General features: G+C 42.3%; 1 protein-coding gene across 5 annotated transcripts in view; it reads left to right on the forward strand.

The window, feature by feature from the left end:
- Positions 1-8,314: 8,314 nt before the first annotated feature.
- TMPO (thymopoietin) overlaps positions 8,315-20,429 on the forward strand; it is a 34,278-nt gene continuing 22,163 nt past the window's right edge. For 4 of the 5 annotated variants that reach the window (XM_026013017.2, XM_026013018.2, XM_026013019.2 and 1 more), the window contains exon 1: positions 8,322-8,897. In XM_026013017.2, the coding sequence (XP_025868802.1) occupies positions 8,619-8,897 (279 nt within the window). In that variant the 5' untranslated portion in view covers positions 8,322-8,618. Of the gene's footprint in view, positions 8,898-20,429 lie in introns of all 5 variants that reach the window. The other variant, XM_026013015.2, reaches the window with a different exon arrangement.

Here is a 20,429-nt window from a genome sequence, read left to right on the forward strand (position 1 = left end):
ATTGGACCTAAGTGATACATCAGTAGCCCCTTTATAGTTTCACCAATTCATGTGAGTGGGGACAAGTCTGATACCAGGTTAAATTATTAATCTCTTTCATAGGGAGCAGAGCTTCATCACCTTTGTGAGCTCCAGGACGCTCAGTACTGAACAGTGCCCGAAGGCATGTGTCAGACATTTGTTGTACAAAAAATGAACAAGATGATGAGAAATATTTTTAGATCTTTATTGGCCACGTTCCATAAAAGTCCTTGAGTTTTTCTGCTCAGTCTTTTGAAAATATCAAGTACTAATTTATGATAAATTATGTCAGGTTTAAACCTAACACAGCACTATAGCCAGACATTCTATTTTCACTTTGTGTAGTTTGTTCTTTCCTCTATTTGAATGGATTGAGGTTAGACCATCCATTTCCACAGATATGAACCACCAACTATGATGAGCCTAATAACTGTGCTCAGCACTGAGGGATACACTGAGTAACCAAATACCATAATGTGTTCGGCTAAGTGCCATGAAAGTAACATGAGCAGAGTGGTATGTAGGTGCTAAAATAGGGACATTAATTCTGCCCTGGGTAGTTCAAGAAGGCCCCATAAAGGAGTGTCTTGAAAAATACAAGTTTGCTGTGTTACTTTAAGGCATTTATTTATCTAGTAGACATACATGAATGCTTTCAAAGAGTCAAGCACTGTCACTTAATATCCCTGGGATTTGGTTTCTTCAACTATAAAAGTAGTGGTTTATGTTAGTTTGCTCAGGCTGCTGTAGCAAAAGACTGGAAGGCTTACACAAGAAATGTATTTTCTTGTGGTTCCGCAGCCTAGAAGTTCAAGATCCAAGTGACAGTGATTTCTTCTGAGACCTGTCCTTGGCTTTTAGGTAGCCACCTCACCGTATCCTTACATGGTCATTCCTCTGTGTGCGCACATCCCTGCTGATGTCCAAGTTTCCTTTTATAAGGAACCCAGTAGGCTTGGATTAGGGCCTACGCTAATGGCCTCATTTTAACTTAATTACCTCTTAAAAGTCCTTATCTCCAAATATACTCACATTTTGAAGTACTGGGGAGTACTCAGGGCTTCCACATATGAATTTTGAGAGGCCACAATTCTCCCCATAACAGAACTTCTGTTCCTTCTCCCTCAGCAACCTTTGAATCTATAGCATACATCTGTAACAATGCCTACTTGATCTTAGCTTGGACCAAGCATGTTATCTCATTTGTATGAAATCATGCTTTTGTGTGCAGCAGAGCAGGTAATGTTACCTTGTTAATCATTTTGTTATTGCAGCCCTAGCAAACTAATACACTTTCTTTGGAGAACTGTTAGTTCTCCAGTATGGCTGGAAAGGAAGAGAGAAAAACTGTAGAGTTAAACAGGAGTTAGATCAATCCGTCAGGATCTTTTAACTGATTTGGATTTTATTCTGAGGACAATGCAAAACTATTATTCAAGACTATGACAAGGTTAACTCTGGCTTTACAAAGTATGTTAAAAAAAAAAAAAAAAAAAAAAAAAAAAGGCCTAGAGCTGTTGTTTCCAGACCAGTAACCTATGAACAAGTTAGAAATGCAAATATTCAGGTCCCACCCCACCCCATACCTACCCAGACTCAGAAAACTCTGGGGATGGGGCCTGGCAACAAGAGTTTTAACCAGGCCTTCCAGGTGATTTTAATGCCGACTAAAGTTTGAGAACCAGTGGCCTATAGAACAAGGCCAGACTGGAGGTCCCGCTTACCTCACAGGGTTGAGAATCAAACTGGACACAGCATAAGGAATATGGTCAATGATATTCTAACAGCCTTGTATGGTGACAGATGGTGGCTACACTTGTGGTGAGCACAGCAGAACTTAGGAGTTGAGTCACTATGTTGTACACTTGAAAGTAATGTAACATTGTGTTTCACCTATACTCAAAAAAAAAACCTTTAAAAAAAGAATCAGGATTTTGAACCTTGGCACTTAGTCCCTGGGACATTGCGGCCAGGTTGGCTTGGCTTGTCTCTAGCGCTAAATGTTGAGCTCTAGAGGCGGCTCTAGAGATGTCTGTGAAGTTTGTAGGCTTTGTGATCAAGAAAATTCTTAGTTTATGGGGTAAGAGAACATTCTTAGTTTCTGTTGGGCTTCAACATCAGCTTGCGGAGGGCCGGCTCGGGGCGTCTGAATGGTACCAAACAAGACAACACCGGCCCCAGGTACCACATCCAAGGCCTAGGTCTCAGAAAGATCCATAAACCGCCACCCTGGGGAACGTAGTGAAAGTACAGTAGATTCTGTTGCTGGGGATAAATGACTGGAATGATAGAGACAAGATGAACAGGTAATAGGGACTTTGAGGCTGGCAGGGAGGAGGCGGAGTGGACGGGGAGAGGCACTCATCTCCCCGGCCTCAGACTGGAGAGCTGAGCCCTCTGTCACCCAGGGCACTTGGCCATCTTTCTTCCGGTGGCCCCGTAGCACTTAGGTCCTGGGAACCTTAGGTGGGGTCAACGTCCAGCCAACTGAGCAACAAAAAATCTTCAGCTGCCTTTGGACCCATTCATAATTCTCCATAGGGAGCACTTTACAGACGGGCTTGATGTGATTTAACGAATTTTCAATAGTAGTAGAAACAAAATTAAGGGGTTGCCTGGGTGGCTCAGTGGGTGAGCATCTGCCTTCGGGCCAGGGCATGATCCTGAAGTTCCAGGATCGAGCATGGAGCCTGCTTCTCCTCCATCTGCCTCTCTCTGTCTCTCATGAATAAATAAAATCTTAAAAAAAAATCAAATGAGATATCCATAAAAATGTTGTAAAGAAGTATATATACATGTCATTATTTATATTGCTACAGCTCTAAGACTGTTACTTCACAGGTTCCAGCTTCTTTCCAAGTTTGGACATCTGTACTTTCCTAGAATAGCCCATTTGCTGACTTGCTATATAGCTCTGAAACAACTTACAATCCAACACTTTAACTTCTACAAATATTTTATAGGAATGAAGTCAAAAAAGAGGCTCTGAAATACAGATCCATATTTGAATTCCCACTTAATAGATCTGTGATTTTGTTCTATTTCACTAAAATCTTTCCAGGCATTTATTCTCCCAAGTAGATTTATCCACTAGTATAGAATGCTCTAAGCATTTATTTCACCTGTTCAATAAACTAGGCTTCTCTTTTGAGATTACTGTTAATCAGTTACCTAAGACTGATGATGAACTGATAAAAATGAAGCCTTTGGAAATACAAAACTGAAAGACTGAATTCTGATAAGCCAAGTGATTTCCCAATTTCTCACACTATTTTCAAAAGAAGTTATATTTATAAAAGCATGTGTTCATCAGAGAAATCTTCAGAAATACAGAATAAGAAAGTAAAAATTACTTGTTCCCTATCACCTAGACAAAATTATTACAAATATTTTGGTCTATATCCATTTAGTCTTTTTTCTTTGTATAAATTTTTAAATAAACATATATCCAACATATATCCATACACACTACAGTTCTTTATAGAACTGAGATCTTACTCTAATATGGTTCTCTATTTTTTTCTACTTATTTTTTACTCAATGTTGTATTGTGAAAATCTTCTCATATTCTTAAGAAAAATGTGAAGAATATGACTTTTATGACCATGTATTTAGTCATCTACTCCGCTTGAGGTGACACCTTTAAATTCACAACCAAGCCCTATGCAAAATGGGATAATGAAAAATAAAAAAGTCAGCTGTATGTTTAGAACATTAAAAACTTCAAAAAGGAAAATGAAGGCAGCTATCCAAATGATTTATGGGGAAAAAAAAAGTTTCACAACAGTTTTCTGACAGTTATTCCATTGGTATGTTTTTTTCTTAAAGCCATGGCTTCACATAGAATATCTTTCCACTGTTTCTCAAGATTTTTAGGTATCAATGCTGTAACGTTTTAAAGAGTTAAAAAAAAAAAAAAAGAAAACCCAATACCAAAATAAATAAAACCCAATAGCTGTTTCAACCAAAAAAGGTAATTTTCTAAAATTTTATATTGTATGAATAAAATAAAATAAAATGCCAAGTCTTTTTTTTTTTTTTTTTCCAATTAAGAAATTGCACAGGGCAGTAGAATATGTGATTCTTGACCTCAGAGTTGTGAATTTGAGCCCGATGTTGAGCAGGGAGCCTACTTAAAATGTAAAAATAATGAAAAAAAAATTAAGAAATTTCATGGGCAGTGACTCAAAGAATCAAGTCCTTGAGCAGGAGAGAAGAATGAGATCCAGAGTACAAGGGGTGGAGTTCTTTCTGACAGTTTTCTCTTCCATTGAAACAAGAAAGATGCAAGAGCAAATGAGCACGGATGTGATCTTCTGAAGTTGAGGCATTCCCTGCCGGTGGTTTCCAGTTTCTCAAGTATGATGCAAGTACACCAGCTGAAAATGGGTGGGGGTTAAAGGATATAAGAGATTTGAGTTGAGAAGCCAAGGTATGAATGGTTAATCCAGAGAATGAATAGTTTTGCCAGCCAGTATGAAGTGCTCCTATGAGGTCTGAGATCATACATAAATTAAAACCAATCAGCCCTGTTGTATGGTTTTTCTATAGCAGTCTTTGCTACTTGGATGCAAGCAAATGGAATGAAAAAGTTTGTTTCAGTGGGGTTCAGTCCAAACAAGACTGAGGTTCTATCTTGAGAGTCCTGCAAGCAAGAAAGATAGAGACATTGGTATAAGAGGGTTGAAAATGCCGGCAAAAGAGCAATTGCAAGGATTGATCGAGGAATCTAAGTTGGGTAAATTGGAAGTGTTTATGATGCCAGAAGCATATGAATAGATTTTTTTTAGTGTTGGGCTTAATGGATTGGAAGTGTTAATAGGTCAGTGAGAGTATAATAAATGAGCTGAGGAAAAACACTAGTGATTGACAATTGGGATACTTGAAATTGAGACTTAGAAGGCAAAACAGTTATTGATGACAAGGCTCAAAGTTTTAGCACTTGGAATGAATGGATGATATGAAATAGAGGAACAAGTTGTTGAAGAAGATGAAGAGCTAAAAAATCTAAAAGGCCAAGTGCTGAGGGTGCCTGGCTGGCTCAGTTGAAAGAACATACGACTTTTGATCTTGATCTTGGGGTCATCAGTTTGAGTCCCATGTTAGGTGTAGAGATTACTTAAATAAATAAATCTTTAAAAAATAAAAATAAAACTAAGAGGCCAAATGCTGGTGTTGCATGGGCCATCTCTAAGAAGGTTAAATTCACAGAGAATATGGACAAGGATGGTGCAGAAACCTAGAGCAAGGAAAAACAGCGTATATCTGAGGGAGAGTGGCCAGAAGGTTGATAAATATGATAAAAGATGATTTACCCAGATTATATGAACTTCAAATGTTTTTGAAGGAGGAAAGAGGAAGAATAGTTTTGAAGTAGTAATCAAGAACAAAGAGGCTACCCAAACCTGTGGCCCAACCTCTTGGCTTTAAGGTACACAGGGTATGAGGCAAACATAACTTGTACTTAGGAGAGTTGAAAGCAAAAATTACTTTTATCACTAAAAATTTATAGTGCTTGGGCTATAACTGGGTGCATCTAGGACAATTCCAAGTCTGTGATTAGTCATGACTTTGTGATGATATGGAAAGGTGATCTCACGGTCTGATCTCTTGTGACATCAACCGTGTCTCCTGAGAAATGTAGAATCTGCACATAACCTCTGGTTCATGATTTCTAAGGATAAGAGGAGAGATAATTAATTAAAGGGAATGAAAACGTTTTTGCTTAAGAAATATCCACTTCAAACATCTGAATGCAGTTCTTTATTAATTATATTATCTTTTATGTTGGCTTGTAGGGCATAGTACTGTCTATTTATTTTAAACATTTTACTTATTTGAGAGAGAGCAAGGCACGCAAGTGGGGTTGGGGAAAAGCAGAGGGATAGGGACAAGCAGACTCAGAGCCCTATGTGGGGCTCAATCTCAGGACCCTACCGTCATGACCTAAGCTCAAATCAAGTTTGATGCTTAACCAACTGATCCACACAGGCACTCCATGCTGGGTCTATTTTTTTTTTTTTAAGATTTTATTTATTTATGAGAGACACAGAGAGAGAGGCAGCCCGATGTGGGACTCAATCCCAGGACCCAGGACCCAGGACCCAGGATCACGCTCGGGCTGAAGGCAGGCGCTAAACCTGGGAGCCACCCAGGGATCCCCCCATGCTGGGTCTATTTAAAGCAAGTTACAAAAACAAACACCTTGCGAACTCAACAGGTGATTTTTTTTTTTTTTTTTTTAGCTCAAGGTCAAAAAGCAGGATGAAGTATTATCATTAAGGACTACACAGCCTGAAAAACGGAAAAATATCTGGAGTGCAAGGGCCCTATGAAAAAAGCCACTGCACTACCCTCAGGTGAGTCTGTGACTTCAGCGTTGTATTCTACTCACATCAAATTTAGGTATAATATTATCTTCAGGTATCAGTGATGCCTCCTTCTCCAAGGATCCATTTCAGGGACCAAGCTGCTCAGGTATCCTCAGAACACAGGGCAGCTGTCAGAGCCGGGAGACCCTGCTATGTACCCACCACCCTGGTCAGATCATATATAGCCTTGGTAATTCTTACCCTTTTCAGGTACAGCAGCAAAACCTACCTCTGAAAAACTGTTAGTACAGTCAGGACAGAGCCAAATTCTTCTTCAACTAGCAAGTTAACAATTTAGCAGGACCTAATTCAAAAGGGTAGAATAGACCCATCGGCTGTGGTCTTGCTGTGATTATGTATTTGTGGTGCAAAATCATGGTCCTTTGAGTCGCAGCTCAGTTCCCCTTATGAAGATAAAAGCAATTCCCTAGGTACCCAGGGAAGCTGTGGGGAGAAAAATGAGGTAACTTTCACAAGGCATCCTTAAAATGTACAAAACAATTTGCTACTTAAAATACAATTTTAATTTGCACTACTAGCTTATTACTATTGCTTAAATATATGTAATACTGAGAGTTTTAGAAAATAAACACAAAATTGCCCCCTAGGAAAAGAATCTATCATTAAACAGTGTCTCCTCAATTTGAACAAAATAAAATGACTTAACTCAAAATAGGGAGCATTTTTAGTGAAAGCATTTTTGTTTTATTTTATTTTATTTTATTTTAGTCTGGGGGTCTTTGTGGACCAGCCCCGCAACCCCCAGCCAAGTGAAAGCATTTTTTAAAAATTTACTCAACCATGCAGAAATCAGATAACATTTTTAAAATTTTTAAGCAGCTTATAATGCAGTTTGGAGTACAGAATTCTGGGGAAATGATCAAGGTGCCCTAAATGCAAAGTCAGTTTCATTTTTTTCTTGGAAGAAAGCATCTTGGAATGTATCTATTCGTAAGAAACAGTGGTTATTTGTTTGCAGGAAAACATTTTAATCTTATGAAACTTCTGAGACTTTTTAATTTGAATCAGTAATACGGGTGTGATTAGGGTTCCTGGCCTGATCATAGGTCACCCAGCTCTTCTATGGTTGAAATCTAGGTACGCACCATCTGTTTCCTTAAGTTGCCCATCAAGGCATAGGTTTGACTCGGTTACGGTTAAGATACTTAGGGGTCTACGAATCTGATCCAGAGATGCTCTCAACAAAAATGCAATTGTGCCCCAATGTGCAAAACGAAATCCTTCAGAAACGTCCCAACCTGTAGGGCCAGAAACGAATGGAGTATTTGACGATACAATTCTGTCACAAATTCAGGGGCACTTCAAAGTGCCCCGTAGTCGAGGTCTGGTTTTTCCTGAATCTCGGGAACAAAAGCGCTGGCTAGCAGGGACGGGGGCTGAACGGCTTGCTCGGCCCGTTCGCCCGCAGGTGCACCGCGTCGAGGAAGATGAGCGCCGAGAAGCGCGCCCCGCTCCTTTTCTTTCCCTTCAGGGCGAGCGTCCCGGGGAGGAGAGGCTGCGGTGGTTCCCCGGTCAGCGGCGGCGTGCGACTGAGAAAGGCCCAGCCCGGGGTGCCCGCGGCTGGCGAGGCAGGCGGCCCGTCCGAGGGCGACCGAGCCACAGGGGAAAGCTGCTTCTCCAGCAGGGCGGCGTGGGGCGGGGCGGAGGAGGGAGCCGCACACCCGCGGGGCACGGCCGCTCCCTTAGCGGCGACCTAGGCGGAGGGCGGGGAAGGGCGGGCGAGGGGAAAGCAGAAACGGAGCGCGCTCGGTCCGGGGCTCCCGCCCGAGCCGCTTTGAAACTGCGTTTCCACAACCCCTCGCCCCGAGCGGCGGCTAATGGAACCCGCGCGAGCGCTCCCACCAATCACGGCGCGGCTTCCTCCCGCCGCGGGCCAATGGCGGCGCGCGTTCTTGGGGCGTGGGCCAAACAGGCTGCTCCGGCCTCGCTGGTGGTGTGTGTGGGCTGGGGTTGGCGGAGGCGCCCGTCCTGGCCGCGCTGGGTCCGCACTTGTGCTCTGGCGGGGGGGCTTTTGTGTCCGGCTTCGGCCTGGCTTTGTGTGCGCGAGCGTGTGCGGTGCTCGGCGGCGCTCCTCCCGGGCGGGAGCCGTGAGGCTCGGAGGCGGCAGCGCGGTCCCCCCCTCCGGCCCCGAGCGCGGCCGGAGAGCGAGCGCGCCGGCGTGAGCGGCGGCTGGGAGGGCTGCGGGCCAGGGGCTTCGCCGCCGCGATGCCGGAGTTCCTGGAAGACCCCTCGGTCCTGACGAAAGAGAAGTTGAAGAGTGAGTTGGTGGCCAACAACGTGACGCTCCCTGTCGGGGAGCAGCGCAAGGACGTGTACGTGCAGCTCTACCTGCAGCACCTCACGGCGCGCAACCGGCCGCCGCTCGCCGCCGGCGCCAACAGCAAGGGGCCCCCGGACTTCTCCAGCGACGAGGAGCGCGAGCCCACCCCGGTCCTCGGCTCCGGGGCCGCCGTCGCAGGCCGCAGCCGGGCCGCCGTCGGCAGGGTAAGGACGCCCGGCCGGGGCCACAAAGGCGGGCGGTTGTCGGTTGTCGCCGCCCCGCGCGAGCTCGCAGCCCTCCCTCCCTCCCTGGCGCCCCCCTCGGGCCTCCCGGGCGGCGGAGCGCGCGACGCCAAGAGCGGCGGGCGGGCAGGTCTGCGGGGGGCGAGGGGGCAGTGTGTGCCCGGTGTGCGGCTGGCCCTGGCCCTCGGGTGGCCGCGGGGAGCCCGGGCCTCGGCGGGGACTGCGCGCCCCCTCCGGGAGCCGCTCCTTCGGGAGGGTCGGCCCGAAACTGCTGTAGGTCACGTTCGAGCGCTTTTCCCGCTTTATTAACTGAAACGACTGGTAGCCGAGTCTCAGAGCGCTCCCTGGAGGGCAACTGGTGACACACTAATTTCTTACCAAAATTTGAAATAAAGAAATTCCCGCCTTTTTATGCTTTTGCATAGGGAGGGCTTTTTGAACCGTTTATGGCTTTTCTCGTTAGTGTTCGTGTTTTCCAGCAACAGGCCATCTTTTGGCGGGGCTGTGTTCTAAATTAAAATGAGCGCTTAGGATCAACGTCTTTAAGTGGTTGTCCTAAACGCTGAAATATTTGGAAATTCTGGTAGTTACCGAGGGCTTGGATTTTTTTTTGTTTGTGTTTTGTTTTCTGGCAAATTTTGCATGAGAAAAGGAGAGATTTCGGAACCAGGAGATGCTCATTTCTTGACGTTCTGATACGGGAGTGATAGCAATTTGGAATGTCTAATCACGGTGCAATCTCAGATTGGTTCTCCCAGGTGCATATCGTGTTGGAGAATAGTTTGGTTTTTGTTCTGTGGGTTTTCATACGCTGTTTTGTTGGCGTGAACTGCCTGCTTCTCAGATTTCGAATCCTGCTGAGTGTAATTAAAACTAGTGATTGGGTGTAATAGACCTCGCTTTGTAAGACCGGTTGCGAAGTTGCGAGTTGAGTTTTGATAAAAGTACTGCATCTTTCAAAGTTGTGCTGTTCAGCTTTTAAGAAATCTGTGCGGTGTGTTTTTCCGGATTACCAAGTAGAAATGAAAGAAAGATGCAATGTAGATTTTTAAGTGAAAATCTTAGCCTGAGCTTTAGAGAAATTGAAAATCTTGTCTTAAGTAAGTGGTCTGGCAAATAGTGTCAAATTCTTGTTCGTTAAAGAAAAGTACCATATTGTTTCTGATGTCTTTGTGGATTTGAAGCCAGTTCACTTCTCCATAATTAAAGGAAATTTAAGAGACTTTTTTAAAATAAAAGAGAAAAACTAAAGCATATCCGTTATCTGCTTTTCCTCAACCCCTATGAAAAAAATACTGAAACGGATTTAAAGATTTTGACAGATATGAAATCTTTTCCATTTTAATCAGTTTCCTGTAGAACCCTGTATGTCTTTTGTGTAAATGTATTGTTCTTGAGCCATGGACATACTTGGTTGGGTTTATAATACGATTATTCCTTCTTGTTTTTATGATTCTTTTTGGACAGAACCCTTAATCTTGATTCTTGATGTTTTTCCTTCCAACTTTTTTTCAAGAGTGTGTTCCAACTAATATAACATTGTATGTTAATTATACTTCAATTTAAAAAAAGTATATCACAATCTACTCTTTATTCTTGGAAGGATAAAAAATTTCAGTTTAGTTATCCAGCGTTTTTAAATTCCTACCAAGTGGTCGTAACTACTAGAGTTTGACTTCTGCAGACCCTGCCCACTACCATAATTATTTATTTGTTGGATTTTTTTGGATATTAATTAATCGTGTTTGTTATTTACATACTTCATCTCAGATTTCCCATGTTATCAAAGTTGGTCAGCACCACACCACACAAATATGTTCTGGGTGGAAGGAATCAACATTTTTAGAGAATCTACAATGTCTGTTGGCATGCTAAGCCCTTTATATCTCATTTAATGTTTTAATCCTTAGAAAAACTATTTCATAGCCGTAGATTCAAGTCTTAACTGTCTGGAGTAGTTAAAACTCAAATGCCAGGCTCAATGGTGTCCACAACTTGAAAAAGTTAATGGTGGTAGTTGGGTGGAGGTATTTTTTTTTTTTTTTTTTTTACTTTAAGATTTTTATTTATTCATGACAGAGAGGGAGAGAGAGAGGCAGAGACACAGGGAAAGGGAGAAGCAGGCTCCAAAAAGGGAGCCCTACTCGGGACTCGATCCGGGGTCTCCAGGATCCCACCCCCACCCCCCACCCCCAGTGAAGGCTGCGCTAAACCGCTGAGCCACTGGGGCTGCCCTGTTTTCTGTTTTAAAAGCACATTAAATAAATAAAAATGATTTGTAATTGAACTTAGGAATCTGATAGACTTTATCAAGCATAGAAAAAATAATCTTGAATTTATAGGAAAAGAGCCTTAGGACATTTATAATAATCAATAAAATTATTATCCATGACATATTATTCTTATATGTGCCATATTTTATGTTGTGGCCATTGTTAGCCCCACATGTAATAATAATGTCACATTTCTTAAAGAATATAATCTAGCAGAAAGTCAAAGTATGTTTGAGAGTTGTATATAAGGCAGATTTTTTTAAGTGGTAAATTTTTAACATTTTATTTTTTTTTTTTTAATTTTTATTTATTTATGATAGTCACACAGAGAGAGAGAGAGGCAGAGACACAGGCAGAGGGCTCCATGCACGGGGAGCCCGACGTGGGATTGGATCCAGGGTCTCCAGGATCGCGCCCTGGGCCAAAGGCAGCCGCTAAACCGCTGCGCCACCCAGGGATCCCAATTTTTAACATTTTAAAACAAATCAAAGGTTACTGTGGATTTGGTCAAGGACATAGCGTATACCTTCTATTTAAACATGGGTTTATAAGGACTATTTTTAATTAAAAGGATAAACTTCCCATTTAGTCATGCCATGGTCTCTTAGATTCATTTGGTGTGATATGACAAAAATACTTGAGTGTTCAAAATTTGGTTTTGTTTTTTAACTTTTGTATCTAAGCTTTATATTTTGTGCGTCTTGATGACACCAGTGTTTTTAGGTTTTGAAATTACCTAGATTTGTTGACACAAAAATAAATATTCAGAGTTGGCAATCTGCCTTTTCATTCCAAGGTACAAAGCAGGTATAGCTATTTGGAATCCAGTAGAACGTAGCATTCTTGAATGGTCTGATCTAGTGGATCATGAATTCTTAATAGGAAATATTTAAAGACATGCAGCAGAGGGGCAGCCCTGGTGGCTCAGCGGTTTAGCCCTGCCTTAAGCGCAGGGCTTGATCCTGGAGACCCGGGATCGAGTCCCACGTCAGGCTCCCTGCATGGAGCCTGCTTTTCCCTCTGCCTGTGTCTCTGCCTCTCTCTCTCTCCCATGAATAAATAAAAATAAAATAAAATCTTAAAAAAAAGACATGCAGCAGAACAGTAAAAAGTATGTTAGTGATGGTAAATGTTAATTAAATCATAAATCGACTGCCATACTCTACAGTAAGGTATTAAAGTGTAGAGACTTTCGAATCAGAGAGTTAAACAGTAGATTAAATTTCCAGGTGTATGCATATTCAGATGACTTTGAACAATGAACATTGCCTATCAGGTTCTTTTCATCTGGAAAATAGGAATAATCTAGTAACTAGTAACTGAGGATGACAAGAGGTTGCATTTGTTAAGGTGTCTAGTGCTCAGCAGTTGATACCTATTACAGCATGTGATTTCTGAATGTTTTTGTGTTTATTTAGCTCCAGAGCAATGCAATGTTACCATAATATTTTTTTCAGAATTGGAGGAGGTAAGTTTGTGAAAGTGATAGACTTAAAGTCTGTTCACATGTTACTTTATGGCTGGAGTTAGCTGTGCAACTTTGGACTTAAGTTTTTCCTCTCCTAAAATGGGGGTGTTATCTGTCTCATTTAATTTTTAGGATTCTGTAAGTTAATACAGGTAAGGAAGTTACCCAGAACACAATTTGGTACATATTAAGTGCTCAGTAGAATATATTTTATAATAATTAATAATTACTATTGTACTTCATCTTACTACTAATGGTAGAAATTTAAAAATAAGAGTAGCTGAAGGTGCCTGGCTAGCTCAGTCAGTAGAGCATGCAACTCTTACTAATCTCAGGGTCGTGAGTTCAAGCCTTACGTTGGTTGGGGAGCCCACTTAAAATTTTAAAAAGTAATAAATAATAGTAGTTCATAGGTGATATTATTAAAAACAGCTGTTGGATTTTAAAGTTGAAAGAGACATTGGAGATTATCTGGTAGTTGGGGAGAAACTGGAGTACATTGCCTGGCAAATAGTAGGTAGTTGGTATTTTTGACTGAATGAAACTAAGATTATGTAATTGACTTGAACAAAAAACCTGCAGGCAGAAATCAGTATAATGGTTCCTTCTGAATGAAGTTGCTGGCTTAATTATTGTGTATAATACACCTGTCTCCCAATTTGTCTTCTTATTAAATTTGGTACCATAAAAAACAGTATTACATTTCTGAAACATTTCTCCCTGCAAATTAAAAGAAAAATCAGGTAGCTTGTTATGATTTCCTGCTTTATTTGACTTACCTTATGCAGTTTATTGGCGTCTTAAGATTTCTTTGGATAGCTGTAATGTTTCATTATGTTTTAAGAAAATATAAGAGTGTTGGTTTTCTGCTTTGATTTGATAAGCCTTTGTTATTTCTATTTTTATATTTATTTATTAGAGGGAGAGAAGGCGTGTCTGCGCAAGTGGGGTTGGGGGGAGTGCAGGAGAAGAGAATGTTAAATGACTATCTGCTGAGTCCAGGGCCATTGCTGGGCGCGATCATATGACCCTGAGATCGTGACCTGAGCCGAAATCAGAGGCTTAGCTCACTGAGCCACCCAGGCACGCCAAGCCTTTTGTTATTTCTCTTTCTTTCTTTCTTTCTTTCTTTCTTTCTTTCTTTCTTTCTTTCTTTCTTCCTTCCTTCCTTCCTTCCTTCCTTCCTTCCTTCCTTCCTTCCTTCCTTCCTTCCCTCCTTCCTTTATGATAGTCACAGAGAGAGAGAGAGAGGCAGAGACATAGGCAGAGGGAGAAGCAGGCTCCATGCACCAGAGCCCGACGTTGGATTCGATCCCGGGTCTCCAGGATCGCGCCCTGGGCCAAAAGCAGGCGCTAAACCGCTGTACCACCCAGGCACCCCCCCCTTTTGTTATTTCTTAATAAGAAATGAGTTTTTAAAAATAAGTGACTTATTTTTCCCTTCCCAGATGGCACTTTCATTCATTCAACAAAACATCTGTAAGATACCTACTCTTGTGTCAGGCAGTCTTTTTTTTTTATTTTAGATGCTTGGGATACAATATGAATATGACAGTGCCTCTTCTTTCTGCTACCCTCTTAAATACTGCATCCAAAACACCTGAGATACACGTTAAAATACAGATTCTCAGGCCCAAGATTAGGACTCAGATTGGGGTAAGACTTTTTAAAATAGGGGAAACTTTTCCTAAAGTTTTGAAGTTTTGATAACAAACCAGACTTAGGGACTATTGCTCAAGGAATTCATCATCTGGAGAAGATAAAAGTATGTTTATAAATAGGTGAAATGTGGTCAGTGCCAAAGAAAGAGATTTCTTGAAAACCTCAGGCTGTTTGAGAAATTGAAAGTCTTGGGTGTTTAAAAAAAAAAAAAATCTTGGGGAGGGGCAAGATGGCGGAAGAGTAGGGTCTCCAAATCACCTACCCTCAACAAATTACCTAAAAAACTTTGAAATCATCCTGAAAATCTACGAATTCGGCCTGAGATTTAAAGAGAGACCAGCTGGAACGCTACAATGAGAAGAGTTCGCGCTTCTATCAAGGTAGGAAGACGGGGGGAAAAAGAAATAAAGAAACAAAAGGCCTCCAAGGGGGAGGGGCCCCGCGAGGAGCCAGGCTGAGGCCGGGGCGAGTGTCCCCAGGACAGGAGAGCCCCGTCCCGGAGGAGCAGGAGCTGCACCAACCTTCCCGGGCGGAAAGGCCTCCCGGGGAATTGGAGCAGGATCCCCAGAAAGGTGGGGTTGCCCTCGGGCTCCCTGGGACAGTAACAGAGGAACTGCGCCCCGGGAGAGTGCGCCGAGCTCCCTAAGGGCTGCAGCGCACGGTGGGACCCGGAGCAGCTCGGAGGGGGTCGGGCGGCGGCTCCGCGGAGGGGGCTGCACCGCCTCCGCGGAGGGGGCTGCACCGCCGGGAGCCGGGAGCGTGAATCCAACAGCGCAGGCCCCGGAGCACAGGGCGCGGGGACACAGCCCAGGATCCGGCCTCCCCCCCCGGGATAGGCAGAGGCCGGGAGGGCCCAGGACAGCGAGAACGCTCCTGCCTGGAACTGAGCAGATCAGCGGCCCCGCCCGGGAGCCTCCAGGCCCTGCAGACCGAGAGCCCCAGAGTTACTGCGGGAGCTGACTCCAGGGTCCCAGAGCTGCCCCCGCCACTGTGGCTTCCTCCCGGGGCCTCACGGGGTAAACAACCCCCACTGAGCCCTGCACCAGGCAGGGGCAGAGCAGCTCCCCCAAGTGCTAACACCTGAAAATCAGCACAGCAGGCCCCTCCCCCAGAAGACCAGCAACACAGACCAGTTCCAGGGGAAGTCAAGGGACTAAAAGTATACAGAATCAGAAGATACTCCCCCGTGTTTTTTTTTTTTGTTTGTTTTTTTGTTTTGTTTTGTGCTTTTTTTTCTTTCTTTCTTCTTGATTTCTGATTGCTTCCCCCACCCCACCCCCCTTTTTCTCTCCTTTCTTTCTTTTTCTTTCTTTTTCTTCTCTTTTTCCCCCTTTTTTTCCTTCTTTCTCGTTTTTCTTTTTCTCTTTTCTTTCCTTCTCTCTCTTTTTCTCCTTTTCCCAATACAACTTGTTTTTGGCCACTCTGCACTGAGCAAAATGACTAGAAGGAAAACCTCACCTCAAAAAAAAGAATCAGAAACAGCCCTCTCTCCCACAGAGTTACAAAATCTGGATTACAATTCAATGTCAGAAAGCCAATTCAGAAGCACTATTATACAGCTACTGGTGGCTCTAGAAAAAACCATAAAGGACTCAAGAGACTTCATGACTGCAGAATTTAGATCCAATCAGGCAGAAATTAAAAATCAATTCAATGAGATGCAATCCAAGGTAGAAGTCCTAACGATGAGGCTTAACGAGGTGGAAGAACGAGTGACTGACATAGAAGACAAGTTGATGGCAAAGAGGGAAACTGAGGAAAAAAGAGACAGGCAATTAAAAGATCATGAGGATAGATTAAGGGAAATAAATGACAGCCTGAGGAAGAAAAACCTACGTTTAATTGGGGTTCCCGAGGGCGCCAAAAGGGCCAGAGGGCCAGAATATGTATTTGAACAAATCCTAGCTGAAAACTTTCCTATTCTGGGAAGGGAAACAGGCATTCAGATCCAGGAAATAGAGAGATCCCCCCCTAAAATCAACAAAAACTGTTCAACACCTCGACATTTAATAGTGAAGCTTGCAAATTCCAAAGATAAGGAGAAGATCCTTAAGGTAGCAAGAGAAAAAAAGTCCCTGACTTTTATGGGGAGGAATATTAGGGTAACAGCAGACCTCTCCACAGAGACCTGGCAGGCCAGAAAGGGCTGGCAGGATATATTCAGGGTCCTAATTGAGAAGAACATGCAACCAAGAATACTTTATCCAGCAAGGCTCTCATTCAAAATGGAAGGAGAGATAAAGAGCTTCCAAGACAGGCAGGAACTGAAAGAATATGTAACCTCCAAACCAGCTCTGCAAGAAATTTTAAGGGGGACTCTTAAAATTCCCCTTTAAGAAGAAGTTCAGTGGAACAATCCACAAAAACAAGGGCTGAATAGATATCATGGTGACACTAAACTCATATCTGTCAATAGTAACTCTGAACGTGAACGGGCTTAATGACCCCATCAAAAGGCGCAGGGTTTCAGACTGGATAAAAAAGCAGGACCCATCTATTTGCTGTCTACAAGAGACTCATTTTAGACAGAAGGACACCTACAACCTGAAAATAAAAGGTTGGAGAACCATTTACCATTCAAATGGTCCTCAAAAGAAAGCAGGGGTAGCCATCCTTATATCAGATAAATTAAAATTTACCCCGAAGACTATAGTGAGAGATGAAGAGGGACACTATCTCGTACTCAAAGGAGATATCCAGCAAGAGGACTTAACAATCCTCAATATATATGCCCCGAATGTGGGAGCTGCCAAATATTTAAACCAATTAATAACCAAACTGAAGAAATACTTTGATAATAATACACTTATACTTGGTGACTTCAATCTAGCTCTTATACTAGATAGGTCTTCTAAGCACAACACATCCAAAGAAACGAGATCTTTAAATGATACACTGGACCAGATGGATTTCACAGATATCTACAGAACTTTACATCCAAACTCAACTGAATACACATTCTTCTCAAGTGCACATGGAACTTTCTCCAGAATAGACCACATACTGGGTCACAAATCGGGTCTGAACCGATACCAAAAGATCGGGATAGTCCCCTGTATATTCTCAGACCATAATGCCTTGAAATTAGAACTAAATCACAACAAGAAGTTTAGAAGGACCTCAAACACGTGGAGGTTAAGGACCATCCTGCTAAAAGATGAAAAGGTCAACCAGGAAATTAAGGAAGAATTAAAAAGATTCATGGAAACTAATGAGAATGAAGATACAACCGTTCAAAATCTTTGGGATGCAGCAAAAGCAGTCCTGAGGGGGAAATACATTGCAATACAAGCATCCATTCAAAAACTGGAAAGAACTCAAATTCAAAAGCTCACCTTACACATAAAGGAACTAGAGAAAAAGCAACAAATAGACTCCACCCCCAGCAGAAGAAGACAGTTAATTAAAATTCGAGCAGAAGTAAATGAAATCGAGACCAAAAGAACTGTGGAACAGATCAACAGAACCAGGAGTTGGTTCTTTGAAAGAATTAATAAGATAGATAAACCATTAGCCAACCTTATTAAAAAGAAGAGAGAGAAGACTCAAATTAATAAAAATCATGAATGAGAAAGGAGAGATCACTACCAACACCAAGGAAATACAAACGATTTTAAAAACATATTATGAACAGTAGTACGCCAATAAATTAGGAAATCTAGAAGAAATGGGCGCATTCCTGGAAAGCCACAAACTACCAAAACTGGAGCAGGAAGAAATAGAAAACCTGAACAGGCCAATAACCAGGGAGGAAATTGAAGCAGTCATCAAAAACCTACCAAGACACAAGAGTCCAGGGCCAGATGGCTTCCCAGGGGAATTCTATCAAACGTTTAAAGAAGAAATCATACCTATTCTACTAAAGCTGTTTGGAAAGATAGAAAGAGATGGAGTACTTCCAAATTCGTTCTATGAGGCCAGCATCACCTTAATTCTGAAACCAGACAAAGATCCCACCAAAAAGGAGAATTACAGACCAATATCCCTGATGAACATGGATGCAAAAATTCTCAACAAGATACTAGCCAATAGGATCCAACAACACATTAAGAAAATTATTCACCATGACCAAGTAGGATTTATCCCTGGGACACAAGGCTGGTTCAACACTCGTAAAACCATCAATGTGATTCATCATATCAGCAAGAGAAAAACCAAGAACCATATGATACTCTCATTAGATGCAGAGAAAGCATTTGACAAAATACAGCATCCATTCCTGATCAAAACCCTTCAGAGTGTTGGGATAGAGGGAACTTTCCTCAACATCTTAAAAGCCATTTACGAGAAGCCCACAGCAAATATCATTCTCAATGGGGAAGCACTGGGAGCCTTTCCCCTAAGATCAGGAACAAGACAGGGATGTCCACTCTCACCACTGCTGTTCAACATCGTTCTGGAAGTCCTCGCCTCAGCAATCAGACAACAAAAAGACATTAAAGGCATTCAAATTGGCAAAGAAGAAGTCAAACTCTCCCTCTTCGCCGATGACATGATACTCTACATAGAAAACCCAAAAGCCTCCACCCCAAGATTGCTAGAACTCATACAGCAATTTGGTAGCGTGGCAGGATACAAAATCAATGCCCATAAATCAATGGCATTTCTATACACTAACAATGAGACTGAAGAAAGAGAAATTAAGGAGTCAATCCCATTTACAATTGCACCCAAAAGCATAAGATACCTAGGAATAAACCTAACCAAAGAGGTAAAAGATCTATACCCTAAAAACTATAGAACACTTCTGAAAGAAATTGAGGAAGACACCAAGAGATGGAAAAATATTCCATGCTCATGGATTGGCAGAATTAATATTGTAAAAATGTCAATGTTACCCAGGGCAATTTACACGTTTAATGCAATCCCTATCAAAATACCATGGACTTTCTTCAGAGAGTTAGAACAAATTATTTTAAGATTTGTGTGGAATCAAAAGACCCCGAATAGCCAGGGGAATTTTAAAAAAGAAAACCATAGCTGGGGGCATCACAATGCCAGATTTCAGGTTGTACTACAAAGCTGTGGTCATCAAGACAGTGTGGTACTGGCACAAAAACAGACACATAGATCAATGGAACAGAATAGAGAACCCAGAAGTGGACCCTGAAATGTATGGTCATCTAATATTCGATAAAGGAGGAAAGACTATCCATTGGAAGAAAAACAGCCTCTTCAATAAATGGTGTTGGGAAAATTGGACATCCACATGCAGAAGAATGAAACTGGACCACTCTCTTTCACCATACACAAAGATAAACTCAAAATGGATGAGAGATCTAAATGTGAGACAAGAGTCCATCAAAATCATAGAAGAGAACACAGGCAACACCCTTTTTGAACTCGGCCACAGTAACTTCTTGCAAGATACATCCACAAAGGCAAAAGAAACAAAAGCAAAAATGAACTATTGGGACTTCATCAAGATAAGAAGCTTTTGCACAGCAAAGGATACAGTCAACAAAACTAAAAGACAACCTACAGAATGGGAGAAGATATTTGCAAACGACATATCAGATAAAGGGCTAGTTTCCAAAATCTATAAAGAACTTATTAAACTCAACACCAAAGAAACAAACAATCCAATCATGAAATGGGCAAAAGACATGAACAGAAATCTCACAGAGGAAGACATCGACATGGCCAACATGCACATGAGAAAATGCTCTGCATCACTTGCCATCAGGGAAATACAAATCAAAACCACAATGAGATACCACCTCACACCAGTGAGAATGGGGAAAATTAACAAGGCAGGAAACCACAAATGTTGGAGAGGATGCGGAGAAAAGGGAACCCTCTTACACTGGTGGTGGGAATGTGAACTGGTACAGCCACTCTGGAAAACTGTGTGGAGGTTCCTCCAAGAGTTAAAAATAGACCTGCCCTACGACCCAGCAATTGCACTGTTGGGGATTTACCCCAAAGATTCAGATGCAATGAAACGTCGGGACACCTGCACCCCGATGTTTCTAGCAGCAATGGCCACAATAGCCAAACTGTGGAAGGAGCCTCGGTGTCCATCGAAAGATGAATGGATAAAGAAGATGTGGTTTATGTATATAATGGAATATTACTCAGCCATTAGAAACGACAAATACCCACCTTTTG

This window comes from Vulpes vulpes, chromosome 10 (genome assembly GCF_048418805.1).
Source record: "Vulpes vulpes isolate BD-2025 chromosome 10, VulVul3, whole genome shotgun sequence".
Lineage (NCBI taxonomy): Eukaryota > Metazoa > Chordata > Mammalia > Carnivora > Canidae > Vulpes > Vulpes vulpes.